Source organism: Arvicola amphibius, chromosome 5, assembly GCF_903992535.2.
Source record: "Arvicola amphibius chromosome 5, mArvAmp1.2, whole genome shotgun sequence".
Taxonomy (NCBI): domain Eukaryota; kingdom Metazoa; phylum Chordata; class Mammalia; order Rodentia; family Cricetidae; genus Arvicola; species Arvicola amphibius.
In genome coordinates this window covers 72,674,057-72,692,878 of record NC_052051.1, presented here as the reverse complement: position 1 = coordinate 72,692,878, position 18,822 = coordinate 72,674,057, and the positions used below count along the sequence as shown (strand labels likewise).

The window sequence follows — 18,822 nt, the reverse complement described above, 5'->3', positions numbered from 1 at the left end:
GTGAAGATAATATAATTTGTGTTATTAGTATTGGCCAGCTGAAATTTGCTGTATAGCTGAGGAAGATCATGACTTGATCCTCCCTCTGAGTATTGGTATGCACCTCCATATCTGGCTTAAAATTATGACCATTAAAATGTAAGCTGGGATGACTTTTATCTTGTCTTGTATTCAACTTCAATTATTATATTATCAAATTAATTTATTAAAAAAATTATCATCACTAAATTATAGCTAAGACTTTCCAGTTTTTTTTTCAGTATGCTTGGAATTAATCTGTTAACTTTCCACGTTCACCCCTTTTCACCCTAGTAGTACCTAACAAAATAGATGCTTTCAGTAGCCCGTTTTCCAGATGCCAACACTAATCACAAAGGTTGCAAAGCTCTGTTGTCCAGCTGTGTCTAACTCAATGTCTTTTCGAGTCCGATGTAGATGAAATCTAAGAGCTTCTGGCTACAAGCTATGTAGGCAAGTTAGACCCATTTAAATTCTAATATTCTGGTTAGTAAACAAAAATAATTGTAAACTCCATATCATGAAGTTGCTTCAAGAATTAGGTAAAATGGTGACCCCAGTCATTGAAACTGTTCTGTCCCCAAAGGACCACAGCATTTCTGTGAATCGGCCTGCGGTTATTCTGTTGCGACCATTCTCACCATCAATCTAACCGTTATCTCCTGCATCGCTGTGTGTATTAAGTCTTTAAGAAGTCTGAAAACCCCCTGGTTTTATTGAAAGCTCTATAACTTAACTTTTTGAAAATTCTTTAAAATTTTTTTCCAAACCCTTGAAAAACTCAAACAGGAAGCAAAACTTCCCATAGTCTTCCTCTACTAGAGAAAAAGGTATCTGACCTTTCTTTGTTTCTACCACTTGACTTGACTTGGTCCTTCACCAACCATACTGTTAAAGAGCCAGGGAGGGTAGCTTTCTGCAGGGCTGCCTCAATGGGAATAGGGACCATAGCAATGTGCTTTTACAGTGATGGAGAGGAGCTGGGCTCAGACCCAACTGTACTGTGAAGTTGAGAATTTATAATCGAGTGGGGGCACATCAAGAGTCAGAGGGATTCTGCTAAGGGCCTAGCAGGATTCTTGTTGAAATCAGGCCAGGTTAGCCAGATACCACACAGGGGGTGGTGGACCATGAGGAACCTGGTCATAGATGGAGAGCCACACACTGAGGATGGGGTGCTTGCTAAGCTGAGTTGGTGGGGTTCTTTGTGGAAACAGTGTTTTAAAGGAAGGAGACAAATAGAGCCTAATGATGGAGGGATCCAACTAAAGTTTGGTAAAGCGAAGAAGTTCTTTCAGTCCATTTGCTCATTCACTCAATAACTAATCCTTTCTAAACTGACGATGGTGTGGTGTAACAGTGAACACCACAGAGGATTCCGGCCTACGTGGGCCTCACGTTCCAGTGAAAGGCGGGAAGGGAACCAGACAAAAAGAAACAAACACGAATTCAGCTAGTGACATAGACAGCAAAAGCAGGGTGCAGGGTCAAGAGTGAAGGAAGTAGGCCTGAGTGACCCGGATGTGTGGGAAGAAGACACAGTCCAGACCTGACAGACAGCACAGTGAACTGCGAGGAGGACTCTGAGGAGGGGGAGCTGGGAGGGGAAGGCATTTGAGGAGCAGAACCAAGCTGTGGAGCCACTGGAGTGAGAATGGCTAAAATGGCGAATGAGGGGGTGATGGTGGCGAGGCAGGCAGGAGTCAGAGCCTCTGGGGCTCTGGGGGCCACTCATGGCTTAGATTTAATTGATTTGTGACAGGAAGCTTGGGGGGGGGCACAGTGCCCTTGTAAACAGAATGCAGAGCTGAGAAAACAAGCCACCTGTGGGTTACACGGAATCATTCCCCACTTCTGTCCTAATGACTGTGTCTTGAATTGGAAGCGGACCCAGTAATTACTGGGTGTCACTGGCTTCAGAACTGTTGGGTGGAGCCTGGAGCCTCTATTTGCACTTAATTATGGTCTTCGTTGGTTCAGCTCAGGCGTTTTGAGTGGTAGCCTTGGACTTTGGGCATTTCCCCCTTTCTTTCCCATGGACTCTCATCTACAGTGAGCTCATGCATTGATAGTGGAAGCCCAGGAATACAGCTCAAGTCAGGCGTAGGAAAGTAAGGGCCGTAGGTCCAAGGGCAAAGGCTCTTTTATACCCCCGTTAATATTTATCCAATTAGGGGCGGGCAAGTGTTTGGAGTAGCAAGGGCTACTCCATATTCCGTCTTCTGTATTCTCAAACTCTTATGCTTCACCTTGTGGCATTTGGTTAGTGTTCTCTATCTAGAATGGGAGCTGGTGTTTACCCCCACTGGCCAAACTCCACCTGCTGGGTGCTCCTTCCGAACCTCTCTCTAGCCCATCTGCCTTTGGCTCAAATGTACTGCCCCCGGGGAATTTTGCAGCTGATCTTCCGTGGTAAAGTGCCTTGAAAACGTGTTTCCTCCATTCTGCAGATGACTTGACCTGGGGAGAGGAGCAAGGGAGGGGGGGGGGGAGGTGAAAGAGAACTGACTAGCATCTCAAATAGCTCATATCTTTGTTTCTCTGGACAGCTTTAAAGGGTGATTGGTGTTGGGAAAAGAACTGACCTCCTGGTTCATGAAGATAAACCCTTCAGGACTTTATAGGAAGGCATTCTGTCCCGTTATTTACAGTCTCAGTGACAAAGTGCTGACCCCTGGGGCTCCATAGCTGATTTATGAGATGTTGTGACTATGGACACACCAGAAGAATATCAAATGGAAGAAACACGAGGGTTAAATGACATGACAGAATGCTTGTTTCACACTCCTATTAACATGTAGGGAAGCTGTCCCCAACTGTGGCCAGCCTGCACCCCAGGGGAGAGCAAGGGAGGATCAGGCTGGAAGTTCCACCAGGAAGAGCAGAGCTACCCTAAAGCTCTACTCTGTTGCTGTCAGACATAACCTGGCTCTTTCTGAGCAAGGTCTGCTCAGAAGACCGTCTGCCACCTGGCAGCCTGCGAGAGGCTTTAGAAATCCTCATTCGCTCAGACTTGGATGAAAAGGCATGGAGCAGGAGAGGCCTTGTTGCCCAGGTTTGTGCTTTCTGAAGCTGTTGTGAAAGTTTCCAAGACTCAGGAATCAAACTGAGAAGGATGGGGGAGGGAATTTGGCAGTGTGTACATGGATGCACATTTGCGCTGAGCTTCACGGCTTCTAGGTGATGGTGGAGTCAGCCCCTAACCCCAATGCCCATGGCAGAAAAATGAGAATATGTCCCCAATGAGGTCCAGTAGTTGATGAAAGGCTGGACAAAGTCCATGTTTTCTGTATTTAAGGACTTTCATCTGCTCTCCACAGCCCTTCTTAAACTTAGAAAAGGACTGGAGCCAGGCGTGATTGAGGGAAGAAAAGGAGGGAGGGAGGGGGGAGGGAGGGAGGGAGGGAGAGAAGGAAGGAAGGAAGGAAGGAAGGAAGGAGTGATTGTGGGCATCATCTGCCCCCCACTCCATTGGAATCCCTATCTGGGGATTTTATTTTCTTCTTAGTTATTCTCAAAAATATGTCTTTAATTGTTAATGAGTTATAAATCTTCCTACAAATATCTTATTTCAACAGACACTATCAGAGTGTGAACAAATTCATGCCCAGCAGTGCCTCTATTAAATAATACTAATACTGGTTATTATTATAATTAATTATAATAAAGAATAGTCTTGGACAAGCAAAAACCAAGTCAAGGTGAGAGCGTTTTCCCACGAAGAGGAACAGAACAGTTTCTAAGCCATCTATAAGATAACGACAGTGTACAAAGGTCAACATGGCATTATTGGTATATGGCAATTGTACGCTTACCTACAAGGAACTGGGGCGGTGCACTAAAGGGAAGCAGTTTGGCTTGGTAAGAAAAGCCCCAAGGTGTGGGCTTTCATAAGCGGGAATGGTTCTCCTTCTGGCTTTGTGGGCTTGGACTAGTGATTCTCTTTTCCAATGGACTATTTCCTTAATTACTAAGTGGTAATACTGACGCGCAGCTTTTAGGGTTGTGGTCAGGTTAAGTGAGGTTCTGAGTGTGCAGGCCCTGCTATAGTGACTGAAATACAATGAACGGTGCCAGCATTACTGCTATTATATGGGGAGAAAGGCTTTCAGGCTTAAAAGTCACCAAACTACGTTTCTCTAAATGCACTCCTTGGTTCAGGGGCTTTTATTTTGGCAGGCCCCTCTCTCTTTTTCCTTTCCTTTTTCCTGGTTTCTCCATTACTTTAAATATATTTCCTAACATCCAATATTGAAAAAAAAGATGGACATTTACAAATCCCAGTTTGTACATTCCCAGAAAGTTCCTCAAGTTAGTCCCCCAATTCTAGGAAGGAATTGAAAAACAAGGATGTCAAACAAGATTTCAGAGGCACAATTCATCTCTCTCAGCCTTCAGCTCAGTGTTTGCAGAAAGATAAGCTCGAAGACGCAAGGCCTGCCTCCTTTATTCCTAGAACTCACCATAGCAATAAAGTTTGCCTTTGCGCTTAAATGGTCAGGGCGTGCGTCACACAGTCCATAAAACAGTTAAGCCGCTCAGTTCAAAGTATTGAATCTTGTGCTCACCCTCAGCAAAGCACTGTGTGTTTGTGTATGCGTGTGTGTGTGTGTGTGTGTGTGTGTGTGTGCAGAAAAACAAACAAACAAATACAAAAATAAAAAGAGGGAGGGTTTCCTCCAGGTGCCGTCCCCAGGTGGGATTTAGGTCCTGAATCCCGAGCTTAACAACCTCTTCAATGCTATTGTTTTCTTTTGTGTCTTCCAGGTACTCCCCGCTGGGTATTGCCTGCCTGATCTGTGGGAAGATCATCGCCATCAAGGACTTAGAAGTGGTGGCTAGGCAACTGGGGATGTACATGATCACAGTGATCGTGGGCCTCATCATCCACGGGGGCATCTTCCTCCCCTTGATTTACTTTGTGGTGACCAGAAAAAACCCTTTCTCCTTTTTTGCTGGTATTTTCCAAGCCTGGATCACTGCCCTGGGAACAGCTTCCAGGTAGAGGGCGGGAGAAACCACCTTTCTCCATGTTGGTTCTTTTGTTCTATCAGGCCACTTCCTGTCTCCACTTCCTGTCTCCCCAGACCTTCCCTAAATTCAGCGAGAACCCCTTTCACGTCATATGAAAATATTTTCTAGACGGTAGACACTTTGAACTTTTGGTTTGTCCTGGGCAGTGCTAAAGCTCTGGTTAGCCCTGTGGCTGGTTGGCAACTGCACTAGAAATAGAACTTCACAATAAGTTTGGGTGGTTGTATGCTGTGAATTTACCTAATGTGTTACCTGAAGCACTAATGTAATGTAGCCTTCAGTATTATTCAGAGGTCATAGCATGATGTCATTCACTTAACACACCACCTGTAATTTGGAAAATGTTATTTTTTAAAAAAAAAGTAGCTCGAGGTTTTCATCAATAATTTTTCAAAAGTGTGTGCGTGCACATACACACACACGCACATGCACACACACATGCAGCTCTCAATGCGTGCCTGGTGCCCTCAAAGGCCTGCAGAGAGAGTCTTAAGCAGTTGTGTGCTGTTTGATGTGGGTGCTGAGAATGAACCCAGGGCCTCTGCACAACTGCAGAGCTGTCTTACCAGCACTAGACAGACCAATTCTCACAGGGTAAATGGTGATTTTTTTTTCCTTTCTAACAAGCAGAAACCAGCTAATTCTTTGACTTTAGCATAAACCTCTTAATGGACAATTCTACCCTAACTTACCCTACTCAAATCCAGCTTAATTGATGTGACCTTGATAGAAAGTCAGCTCCTGCTTCATTATCTACTTCTAGTGCCTAGGAAATCAATAGGGTTCTCAAATTTAGGCAACAAAAAGTAATTTTTTGAATATAGTCTTGGACCAAAGTTAGCAAAAAACACAGCAAAAACTAGTTTAAAAAAATATAGAATTGTAGAATTTTAAATATTGAAAGTTTTATTCTTCAGACTGAAATTGATGTTTTACTTCTGACATCTGTCTTTGCATCATAAAACTGAGCCCAAGATCCTAACTGAGAGTCTAGCATATGCTAAAACCTGCAGTGGAAAGCCACCAGGGCCAGCTGCTGAGCCTGTGTCCTGCTAGTGAGGTTCCCACTCAGTGGCATAGCATGGCTGGAGAGTCAGGCAGTCAAAGTCGCCTCAAGTGACCCAGCAGCCACACGGGAAGCCAAATTATATTTGCATATTGGAAGCCAGCAGGAATTCAGTAAGACTAGAATGTGAACTTTCAGAAAAGGCTCAAATGTGAACAGTACTGGGGACCAGACTCAGCATCCTGTTTCGCGAGATGAAGGGAAACACTTCAAAATTTCCCTTTTACTTCCTTATGCTTTAAATTTTCTGTAGATAAATGTCTGTATCCATGAAAACACTTCTCTTCAGAGAAAAAGCAACCATTTACCCCCAAATAGAAACCAACCTTATTTATCTTCTTTTTGTTATTTGATCATAAATATCTCTTTAGTGACAAAGTTCAGACAGAGAATAAAATTTTGAGGAAGACACTGAGCCTCACCAGGCAAAGTAGGTATTCAGATAATAACAGTTTGCAATAACCTTGTCTTTTTTCTAAGTATATATGCTGCTCTAGAAACTTCTATTCTTTTCCATGGGCCAAGAGATCATGAAAATCTTATCTATTAATATAATAGATTTTTGCTACTATTTTTGTGAACTTTATTATAGTATACAGAATATGAAAGGCTGGGGAGATGGCCTAGCAGTTAAGAGTGCTTGCTGCTCCAACCGACTGTGTTTGAGAGAGTCTCTCCCCACCCACTCACCAGAGCTGGACAGTCCGCATCTGTGTTGCTTTGATGGATCTGGGTTTGGTTCGCAGCACCCAAATGGCAGCTCACAGCCACCTGTAACTCCAGCTCCAGGGGATCCAACACACTCTTTTTTTTGTCTTTCCCTAGGTACCAGGCATGCACATACATGCATGTGGACAGAGCACTCAAGCACGTAAAATAACATGAAATACCAATGAAGCACCTTACTCTAGTGCACTCGGTGTGCAGAGGTGTCAATCCGAAGCACGCCCATCAAACAGGACTTCGGCAAGCACCCCAGTCAGGCTCTCTGATGGTCCCCTCAGGACATAGTCTAGACCTGACCTTGCTGAGTCAAGGAGTGCACACTGGTAATTTAGGGATGCATCACCAGTCAACACTGCAGAAAGTCCCGAATTTAATGTCCCCACCGACTGTGCTTCAGAGAGTGTCTCTCCCCACCCACTCACCAGAGCTGGCTAGTCCGCATATGTGTTGCTCTGATGCATTCCAGTCTTATTGATGGGAAAGCTACTCAGCAAATTTGCATGTATTTGATTACAGACGAGGGAAAACATCTTTTTTATTTCCTATTGCCTTTTCCTCCCCATTCCTTGCCTCTTGAGTCATGTGTGAGCCAGCTCGTTGTTTTCCTTTGTGGATATTCATCCTTTCCTGGATGGCTTTCAGACTCGCTTTATGCATGCATATTATTAACTCTTACATCACACACGACAGCTAAGAAGCCTCCCCACTAGACATCTGTCTTGAAAATAAATAATGATGTTTGATACTGGGAGGTTTTTTATATGTATACATCGAAAGCTGTAAATACCCTTTTTTATTTAGAAATTCAATTTTGCTAAAAATGTTTTTTCTATATGAATTATAACATAAGGCTTCACATTTTTCTAGTACTCTTGTGAATTTTGTCATTAAATTGTTTTAAAAATTATTTTTATTGTTCTTTGAACAGTCAGGCCATTATCCTAGTAACTTTAAGAGGCAAGACAAATCCTCAGGAAATATGGATGGTATTAAATCAAACTCAAATGCTTATCTAAAGAAAGCCTCAAATGTTAGACCCATTCCCCTCCCCTGTTCCGTATTATAGGGAGAAAAATATGGTTTTCATCTTCACTTAAAATGTGGCTTTTGCCTGGATGTGGAGTTTCCCTTTCTTAAAAGGCAACAGGCAAGACGCACATTCCAAAAATTGAGTCATGGTGTCTTTCCATAATGGGCACAAGGGGGAAATATCCAACACTCAGAAACAGCTCATCAAATACTGCCCTGCCTCGCTCTACTGGAGGCAGACCCTGGCTAGTTACTTTTCACATCACTGTAATGAAACACTGGCAGAAACAACCTGAGGAAGAAAGGTTTATGCTGGCTCAGGGTTTAAGGAGACACAGTTCACTATGGGGCGGAGGACAAGGAAGCTGGAAGAGGTCTGTTCACGACAGCAGGAGCTCATGATGATGCCTTCTCCTGGTGCCAATCACAAAGCAGAGGTGGGGCCAGAAGCAGAGCCAAGGCTAAAAGCCTCACGATCCATCCAGCTGGCCTATATCCACCTAAGCCTTCCATCCCGAAGGTTCCAAACCGTCCCAAACAGGGCCACCACAACAAACCATAGCAACACCGAGGGTGGCTGACTGGCGTTTCTTGGCGGACACAGAGGCTGGTATCAGAGAAGTTCTCTGGCTTCAGTGAATGTCATTAATCATGGGAAGAATCTCAAGTATTAGATATGACTATTAGCAACATCCTAGGACCTCTCCGATGGGAGCGGGAAAGCAGTCGATGTGGGAGTGCCAGTCTGTTAGCACAGGAAGCCACCGAAGATCTCAAGTCCTAGTTTGGATTAGCTGAGGTTATGTGGATTTGGAGGGCATACATAGAAAACCTGCTCAGCAGAAGAATAAGAACTGTTTTTTGTTTTCATGCTTCACAAACCATTGTGCCAGGCTCTCTGGCCAGAATCCCAGCCACCAAAAATGACGGAGTATCCATTTTAGATCAGTTACGGTATCTGGGAAACCTTTGAAACAGTCCCAGGAAATGGGGAGATGTGGTGGGGGTGAGGAATACAAGGACACCAGCTTCTAATTCCAGCAGCTGAGGCAGCAAGCCAAGAACAATGGCATTTCCTGCATGCAAATGAGAACAAAGGCTCACTTTTTCCTTGGACTTATAAGGCTTTTATAAAGGAGACACATACACCCCCTGGCCCAATTAGTTGATTTCTCCTACCCCAAGACCAGCAGGAAGCACAGCAGAGCCCTGGTCTGTAACCACAAAGGATGTTTTGACTGCTAAGATGACTCCTGGATCAGCTTAAGGTGTGGACTTTGGTGTCTCTTATTTTATAGCTTTCAGATTTATTGATCCAGAGTAGGTCCTGAGACCAGCACATCCCTAAGCTGACCTTTTCTCCCACGTCCAGTCTTGTTGAAGCCCCAGTTGTAACTAGCATGAGGGTTTAACTCTGACTAAGGCTTGAAAGCACCTCCAAATGTTGCCTGCGATGGAGAATTTCCAATTCACTTAAACAGGACAAAAACAGTCAAAGCAAGACAAACCACAGCACAGTCCCATGCTGTCTGGCTCTTTCTTTTTGATTTCAACATTATTTAAACTTTGAAAAAGTCCACCCAATCTCCTTCGCACTACCGTCTAAAACTATGTAATGTTCTGGCCTTGAGGAAGCCTTGTTCTCTGAGGTGTTCTATCTTAGATGTAGGACTATGGCAGATCTTCTCGCCTCTAAGGGCAGGTCCTGTGGTTGGATCACCAGCCCATGCCTGGGAGGAGTGAAAGTGAAGTCACTCTTTGAGGCCTTTGTCTACAGATCGCACGATTTCCTGCCCTGTCCTTGTAGAGACTTAGGGCTGGCTGGTGGCCCTGTCTCTGGGAGTTTGACTGTATGTCAAATTCCCCATTGTAAAGCTTGTGTTCCTGATGAAGGGTACATACCGAGTTTGCCCAGCGTTCTCCAAATGAGTAAGCCCCACGCAAGACAGTTCCCAGGGGCTTGATGCAGTCCAGGCAGGCATTTTGTTGGAACAGCATTTCTGGCATGAAGTTATGGGCCATTCAGAAATTCCTCATTCTCTTTTGCTGTTGACAGCTGATTGCTTTCTGACATAATTCTTTTGCAGCCCAGTTCATGTGCACAATCAGATGTGCTCGAAGATTTGTCCTAAGATGGAAATAGGAACTGAAGAATAGAGGACTTGGCAGGCACTGGGTAGCTCTGAGGAACCAGAACCAACTAAATATTTTGTTTCCTATCAGCAGCTTACTAAGATTGAATTTAAACTCCCAACTCACTTAAAAACAATGTTTCTAGTTACTATTTTTGGCATGTCACACTGATTAGAAAACAGAGCAAAAATTTGCAGTGTCATTCTGGTTTGGGCTTTGTCCTGTCTCTAAAGCAGAGTCTCTCTGTCTCTCTCTCTCCACTGCCCCCAGTGCTGGGACTTTGCCTGTCACCTTCCGTTGCTTGGAAGAAAATCTAGGGATTGATAAGCGTGTGACCAGGTTTGTCCTCCCGGTTGGAGCAACCATCAACATGGATGGTACAGCCCTTTACGAAGCCGTGGCTGCCATCTTCATAGCCCAGATGAACGGTGTCATCCTGGACGGAGGGCAGATTGTGACTGTAAGGTGAGCAAAGCGCCCGCGGAAGGAACGGAGAAACATCCATCTTCCTTGCTCTCACTCCGTGCGAACTCCACTTGATGGAAGCTGCTCGAGTTGCCGCTCCAGTGAGGCACAGTGAAAGAACGACTGGCAGACTTCAAAAGCAGAAAGACTGTGACAGGAAGGGAAAGGGCTAGGGGTATAGTACACATGCCCACTCACGTCACAGCCCAGACGCGATGTGACCAGTTAGTTCATTCAACCAGATGTGATGTGACCAGTTAGTTGTATGCTCATTCAACACACAAGGAGAATTAGGCTTGGAAGGATAGTGGCTTGTCCCAGGCTATACGACTCGTCTGAGCTGGCATGGCTGTGGCTGGGGTGACATTTACTAATTCTGGGTCAATTATTCTGTCATTAAAATATGTTCCCTTCTGAATATGTTAGCTAGCTCATTGGATAAAGGTACTTGCCCCTAGACTTCAATCCTCAGGCCCAACACAATGAAAAGAGACAACCAAATCTTCTGATCTCCAGATATGTACCATTTGCACACACATGCAAGATTAACATTTTAAATTTCCCTTTTCAATGTTCCAAGGCATGATGGTACACATGATGAGCTACTGAGGTTCCTCAGTATGACATAGGACATGTTAGTGTAAATAAGTAGCACACAATTGTGCTTTCACTAGTGCATTCATTTATTGCCTGTATTTACTATTGTTTTGACAGCGAGAATGTGGTCCCGAGAGGTCATCTAAAATGCATTGCTTCTCCATAAACAAAGATCTTATTTGTAGGTAGAGTCATTGATGGCTTCAGCCTTCAAACTGTTCAATGTTGTGCTGACATCATTCTATGAAATCATTTTAGTATCATCACTGCTACTTCAACTAGGAACTTCTGTTTACTAGGAGCCAGTTCTCGGCTTTAGTTAAAATAGAAAACACAACAAAAATCCATTGAGCTTCCTCCTGGTCCCACTCCCTCTCGCAGTGTCTTGAATTCCCATCTACAAATGAGGAAGACATTCAGAGTTGAGGACTGTTGAATTGGCAGTTGGTGGGCTGAAGCCAGCTGGGAGCCTTGCTGTTTGTTCTGTAATGTGCTGTAAAATAATTAGAATGTTAGTGTCTCTTCAGACAGGTGTTTTCCATTGACTGGTCACCCTTGGCCCTCACCACCCAGACCTGACCTTGTCACCTACCACCAGTGCCTGTCCCTTTAAGACATTTAAAGTGATTACTTTGGGATGTTGTGAATTACGTTCCCTTTCTCTCTCAGATTCTGTGAGATTGGTAAATGTGACGGCTAGGTGGATCACATTCTGTATAATTAAGGTACTTGCAGACAAAAGAAAATCCAAAGAACTGTAACAACCACAGCCCCACGGATTCCTTTTGAGAAAAGATTAGATTGACATGGAAATAATTTTCAGCTTCTATAATGAGAAGAACTCCAGGCTTGTGGTTGTAGAAGGAGCTGCGGGCAGACCTGCTTTTCGTCCTGCCCGGCTCCCGCAAGGCTAGCTTAGCCCCAGAATAATTACACGGAAACTGTATTCATTTAAACACTGCCTGGCCCATTAGTTCTAGCCTCTTCTTGGCTAACTCTCATATCTTGCTTAACCCATTTCTTACCGGGTAGCTTACCAGGAAAGATTCTAGCCTACACCCATCTTGGATTGGAGAATCATGGCGACTGCCCGAAGTATCTGCCTCACTGCCTTCTTCCCAGCATTCTGTTCTGTTTACTCCGCCTACCTAATTTTCTGTCCTATCAGAGGGCCAAGGCAGTTTCTTTATTAACCAATAAAAGTAACACATAGATGACCCTCCTCCATCATGTGGTGCCCCTGTGGTGGCGTTCTTCATGTCACATCTCAGACATTCCAGCAATCTGCAAAGGAAGGATGGCTTTTGTCCCCATTGTTCACCCCTGAGGCAACCTCTTGGCACTCCCTACCCCTTCCCTTTCCCTAACTCAAATGTAGCCGTTAGAATAATGGTTTTGTTGGTCTTGCCTCCATTGCATATTAACAAGAGGCCACACCCTTTGTGTCCAGATTCACGCAGTGGACTTTCTGCCCTTCAAACCCTTGACAATAAGGTCTTCTCTACTCTAGAATGACAGCTGGTGTCTGGCCTGTAGCTCATTCTTTTGGAGGCCTTTGGTGGTCTTAGGATCACTTTAGGTGACAATCGTAAGTCGGGGAAGGGGGGGTCATTTGTATCTGATTCTCCCCATGTTGAGATTATTGAAAGGTTAGGCTCAGGCACTGGAAATTGAGGTTCGCAGTGTTTTAGGGGCTGACATCCCAGACACCCCAGAGAGTCGCCACCACAGGGCCCTGCCTCATTTATATATCTGGGAGTCTTTTAGCCAATTTAGAGCTATTTTTGTTGGGTTACTAGTTCCTTTCATTTCCTTATAGCCATTACAGAATATTTTAAGGAACATTCCATATATATCAAATCTTGGCTGAACAACTAAGTAAGAACAAAATGAAACCTTACCAGGCTTAACATATGATTTGGAAATACAAATAATGCCTTGTGAAGCCATCTCATCTGGCAGATGAGGAACCTGAGACTCAAAGACTCTAGTCATCCAAAGGATGGCTAAAATTCAAGTTCCCAAATTTGGATTTATTTTTCTGCTTACTAAAGATTAATTTGTGGCTTTTGGGGTAACTTTAGAAAAATGGGGTCTATGTATCTCAGCTGGTGAAAATAAAGCATGAAGAAAAGAACACTTTCCCAAGATCATGTTTATAACTGGTGAAGTAGGACTTGAACCCAGGCCACCTCAAAGTGGGTCACACTGCTTCTGCTATAATTGGCATATACTATTGGACTGCCTTTGTGTGTTGATTTATTTGACCTTACAGACACCTTTGCTGTATATGCTAGAGTAGAACTTCCATCATCCTCATATGTACCACAAAGGCAGCAGTCACAGAATCGAGGTGGTTGGGAGCATCATACATGGCACATATCACCCTATTAATGACAATCAATAAGGTCAAACAGTATTATAGTAAGTGAAAATGTGGCTACGGCACAATGAGTACCACAAATTAACCACAATGGGAAGCCTGATTCAGATCAGAGTATCAAACATGGATCTTGTTTTAATAGATATCACCTGAGACTTCCAACTTCCCGTGCTTAGAAACTCTTAAGTGAAAGGGCTTCTTGCCTTAATGAAGCCTTTGGCCAAGCAATGATGGCTTCATGTTCTTTCATTCTTAGCCTTGATGGCAACCAGGCTTACCCTCCAGTGCACAATGTGAGATTAAAATTAGAGCAATGACTAAGTGATTGGAATTTCATCGGCATTACATAATTTAATCTACTTGGGATTTATTTTATATTAACAATGCTACTGTTTGGAAATTTCACTGAGCAATTGGATAAGGTTGGCCATATATGTTTAAATCTTGGCCTCTGGGCAAGTTAAGTCAAATCCTCCTTAATTGTAGAAATCGGAAGGTCTGCCTCTACAGGCTCCCACAGGCGTATATGCAGTTCTCTGCCTGCAATGTGTCTGGGGAAAACGTAGCCATGTGTAGTTTTATGTTGTGCTGTTGTGTAAATCCTTCATTTTCTCCTCTCCCTCATGTGTGAGAGCAATGACCAAGAACTTTATGTATATTTAGTAAGTCACCGACATCCCAGGGTCCTCAAGAGTCAGCATGCAACAGTATCAAGCAGAGGAGTGTTCAAATCCCAGAAGACCACATTAGATCTTAGTGACCTTAAGTGACCCTGCCCATCCAATCCCTGGTTGTCTTATGGTGGAAATAACATGCTTGTGTACCTTGCATGGTTATTGTGAGGTTCCGCTTTGATGTTGTGTGCATAGAACTTGGCACAGCCTCCAGGAACTTGCCTCTGGAGAAACCAGCCAGGGAAGTCGGATATCAGACAAAGCAGAACAGGCCGAGGGACCAGGGGCAGGTTGGGAATTCTCTAGAACACTATCTGTAGGAGGGCAAAGTTACTGTTAACATTTGACTCCCAACAAGAATTTATGTACATATAAGACTTTGTTTCACAGAACCTAAAAGCTAGTTAGATCGAAATGGCCACAGTACTCATAAGAGTGACTCATGACCAAAGCAACCGATGCTGTACATCAAACAACCAAGGCTAAGGATGACTGGAACCCAGGAATCCCCTCTTCCCTTCTGTTCTGTTCTTACTAGGGAAGGTCTGAGGATTTCCAGCTGTTGGGGCTTCGGGGAAGTTTCACTCCCACAACTCTTGATAAGAATGGCAGTTTGTTGGCCAAGAGGTTGTGATGTGCCCAACCTCTCTTAAGTGCCTTTGCACTTATTGGTTCCTAAAAGCTGCTGGCTACCTCATGAGTGAGATCCTCTCTTCACTCCTTTGCACAGATGTGGAAGTCAAGGTACAAAGAAATGCAGTTGCCCAAAGTCATGTGGTTGACAAGTGATGGAGCTAGGATTTGAACCTAGGATGTTTTTAAAAAAAGAAAAGAAAAAGAAAAAAGAGTTACTATACACCATCTGCTCTCTCAAATGAATTCAGCCATGTAGTTCTCTAAAACCCAACACCAGCTCCATGTTGGTGTGACAAAAAGGGCACAGACATGTTCTGTAGATCACACCATGAACAAATATGCCAGCCCACTAGCACTCCAAGGACATTTCTTTCCTTCACGTCCCTCTCAATTACAGGTCTTGGGATTCTAGGCCTGGTCACATTGATGGTCTGACTTGGTTAAAGCCTTCTGAGAGCCTGGGGTTTGGGGCCTGAGTACCTGTTCTAGAAACATTCTAACGTTTTAACACTGAAGCAAGCAGCCACCATTTTTTTCAGCAGTCACAAAATCACACTGGGGAGGCTTACTTTAAGAAACAACATTCCATTAAGAAGGGGCAGCTCCAAGTCCCAAAAGATGGCTTAACTGATAAACACAGGGACCTGAGTTCGATCCCCAAGCCCACATAAAAATACCAGTCATGGCGGCAAGTGTGTTTCATCCTAGTATTGGAACGTGGAAGGCAGGCAGGTACCTGGGACACAGTGGCTAGCCAGTGAACTCTAAGCCAATGAGAAGCCCTGCCTCAAAGGGAACGGTGGTATCCTTGGTGATGTCCTTGAAGATGACATCCAAGGTTGTTTTTTGACCTTTGTGTGTATGAACTAGCAGGAATATGTACACCCCCACACACCTAGGCAATTAAAAAGGAAATGATTGTTTATATAAAATGACATACAAAAATAAAAAGTCACTGCCAGTTGGTCAGCCTCAAGAACCCTATGATATGTAGACATGGGACACTTGAACCCAAGATTAACCTTTGAACTCTGGGGAGAGTTCAAAATGGTACCATGTATACTCCTGATGTTGTTTGAAACATTGATGGAAAGTGCATGAGAAATTTCCTTTTATTCCATTATCGTTACGTGGCACCCTCTTTCTGAATAATGTCTTTTCCAGCCTTGGGCGACATGTCCAGGCAAGTGAAGCTGAATGTCTCCTGGAATGTGTTGATTGCTTCCCCTGATGTCCACTCAGTCGGTTCTGGATATTTTCTAACCTCAGCTCTCGTGTTAATATTGGCAACGATCTCCTTAGACTCTTGCCACGCAGTCCAAAGAGCTGTGGCACTCACAGACACATGGAGGCGTAAACAGAAATGAATGCAGTTGTGTTCCCACAGGAGGGCTGAGGGTGATTTATTTCTTCATCATTAATATTTCCATGCCTGTTTTAGAACTTTGACCTCTTTCATACTGTATACCTTAAGCTAATTGGGCATCACAAAGGGGATGCGACTCCAATCCATGAATTTATAAGCTTTCATTATCGTTGAGCTCAGTTCCTGGATTTCACATTTCTTTGTTCCTTGGAGAAAGAAAGAGATTTTTAATGACCATAGGAAAATTGGAAGATTTTTTTTTTCTTATCTGCAAGGTTGCCAAAGGTAAGTTTGCCAAGTCTCTTTTTCTTCTCCTGACCTGGCTCTCTCTGTCCTTGCAGCCTCACAGCCACCCTGGCGAGTATTGGTGCAGCCAGTATTCCCAGTGCCGGGTTGGTCACCATGCTCCTCATCCTAACAGCCGTGGGCCTGCCAACAGAGGATATCAGTCTGCTGGTGGCGGTGGACTGGCTCTTGTAAGTGCCTGTGGGCTGGGTTCTTCTGGGGATTGTGAGTGCTGCCTTCTAGGAGTAGACAAGTGACGAGATTGTGATAAGATTTTAGCCAATCTCCCTTGGTGTCCTCCCTCTTCCCTCTCTTATAAAAGTTATTATGTCTATATTTCCATTATTTTATATTTTACCAGGAGGTTTGTGGCTTACTGTCAAGGTTCCAGCGTGTCTGTCTCCTGTGGAGGCTACATGGTGTCTCACTGACTCCACCTTCTTTCTCCCAGCATTCAGTTTAGTCCCCCCAACACACAGCTCTACTCTGCCTCATCACAGTCCAAAACAGCTTCTTTATTCATTAACTAATAAAAGCAACCCATATACAGAAGGACTTCCCACATCATCTACACAGCTACACAGGAGGTCTAAAGGATTAAAAAGTAATTTGAGGGGTTGTAGTCTAGTGGCGGGGTCAGATAAATCATAATACAAGAATAAAATATAGCAATGAGAGGGTCTTGGGCTACATCTCAGTTGGCAGAGTGTGTGCCTAGCTTCCATTCCCAGCACTGCATAAACCAGGTTACATGGTTCCTAGCTGCAATACCAGCACAGGGCAAACACAGCTGGATGATCAGGAAGCCAAGATCATTCTTGGCTACATAGTGGGTTTGAGGCTAGCCTGGACTATGGGAGACCCTGTATCAAAAAGAAAATGTATCAGTGATGATCCAACTAATAATATATGCAAAGAATATCAAGACGTTCTACTGAGTGAGTGGCGCCATATACAAAAGAATGTGCACTGTGTAACTGCAGTTACATGAAACTCCCAGGGAAGACACTATAAGCCATAGCCGTGACAAGTTATCATTGGTTCCCTGGCATAAGGAAACTTTGGCATAAGGATATGATAGAAATATCCAGTATTCACGGGTGTTTATATTTGTCATAACTGGTTGAACTATGTGCTTTAAAAAGTTGGTACATTTTAATGTACATAAGTTACAACTAAATAAAGCATAATTTAAGACAACACACAGTTAAAAGCACAATGTTGGAAAGAGTTCTCTATGTCAGTCTAAAATGAAAGAGCAGAAAGGTGCTATCAGAAAGCAGTAAAGTGGTTGCTGAATTTGGGTGCACGCTATGTGTCTGTAACAGGCTATGCCAGTCCTGAAAGTTTGCTGTTATCACTGCCATACTGTAGGTCAGAACGCTGAGGTTTGGATTTAGGAATGAACAGAGATTTGACCCTAGGCCTGCCTGCTTCTGGAACCCTTCATATTCTTGCTCCTGGTCAGATTTAAGTTTCAGAAGGCAGGGCTAGCTATGCAGAATCATACTGATAAGAAGCCCAGAGCTCCTTGGGTGGAGGAGAAACAGGACATCCCTATCAAAGCCGTCTGTGCAAAGGCATGGGGCTACAAACTGTGTGGAGACTTACGTGATAGAAGGTGAGGTAAGGTGGACAACACCCTTGAAGACCATGTAGGGAGGCTGAATCTGACTGTGTGCACTTAGCCAGGCTGCATTTCCCAATGAAGAACATTTTACTAGTGTAGAAGATTCATAGCCCATTTATAAATGTGGACGAGCTAGATCATCTCTAAGCAGGCAGATTGGAATAGAGTCTCTCTAAGGCCTTAAAGGACACTGCTGTTCATTGAGCATCATACCAAGGTATCACATCCACTTTTGCAGTTAAGTGACAGAGTGTTGGACAGAGTCACCAGCCTTAACATGGGAGGTGTACTGTGACAAGCGCAGGCAGAGATGGAAAGCCAAAATGCCGGCAATTCCTTTTCAGTTTTCAGGATAAAGAAGCCACATTTTATAGACTTAAGTGTGTATATCCTTCATAGGCACACTGTTCCAGAAATGCAAAACCTGAAGGACATAGGGAAGGCTAGAATGAACTCTGGTCTCTTCACATTTGTGCCTGATGTTTGTGTGAATAGTAGGATTGGTTTGGGGCAAGAAGAGGCTCGGTGGACACAATCTGTTCAATCCCATGGGGCTGCCAGGAAGCCATGTCACTTTCTGGTTGGCTCTTTCATGTCAGAGATATGTTGACTAGGACCTCATGTCTGTCTCTGCCAGCCTCTCATATTCTGATGGACAGCCCTTCTCTGACAATTTCCTTTTTTCTGTGCCCTGTGTTGGCTGTGGTATCTACTCAAGTGAGGCAGCCATGAGGCTGTGGTGGCCCAGGGTAAGAAGGACTAGGAGGGAGTCAGATGAAG

At 44.0% G+C, this 18,822-nt stretch overlaps 1 protein-coding gene across 2 annotated transcripts in view; it reads left to right on the top strand.

Annotated features, from left to right (window-relative positions):
• Slc1a2 (solute carrier family 1 member 2) overlaps positions 1-18,822 on the top strand; it is an 83,065-nt gene that overhangs the window by 41,893 nt on the left and 22,350 nt on the right. For both annotated transcript variants that reach the window (XM_038331708.1, XM_038331709.1), the window contains exons 7-9: positions 4,786-5,019; positions 10,277-10,471; positions 16,469-16,603. In XM_038331708.1, the coding sequence (XP_038187636.1) occupies positions 4,786-5,019; positions 10,277-10,471; positions 16,469-16,603 (564 nt within the window). The remainder of the gene's footprint in view (positions 1-4,785; positions 5,020-10,276; positions 10,472-16,468; positions 16,604-18,822) is intronic.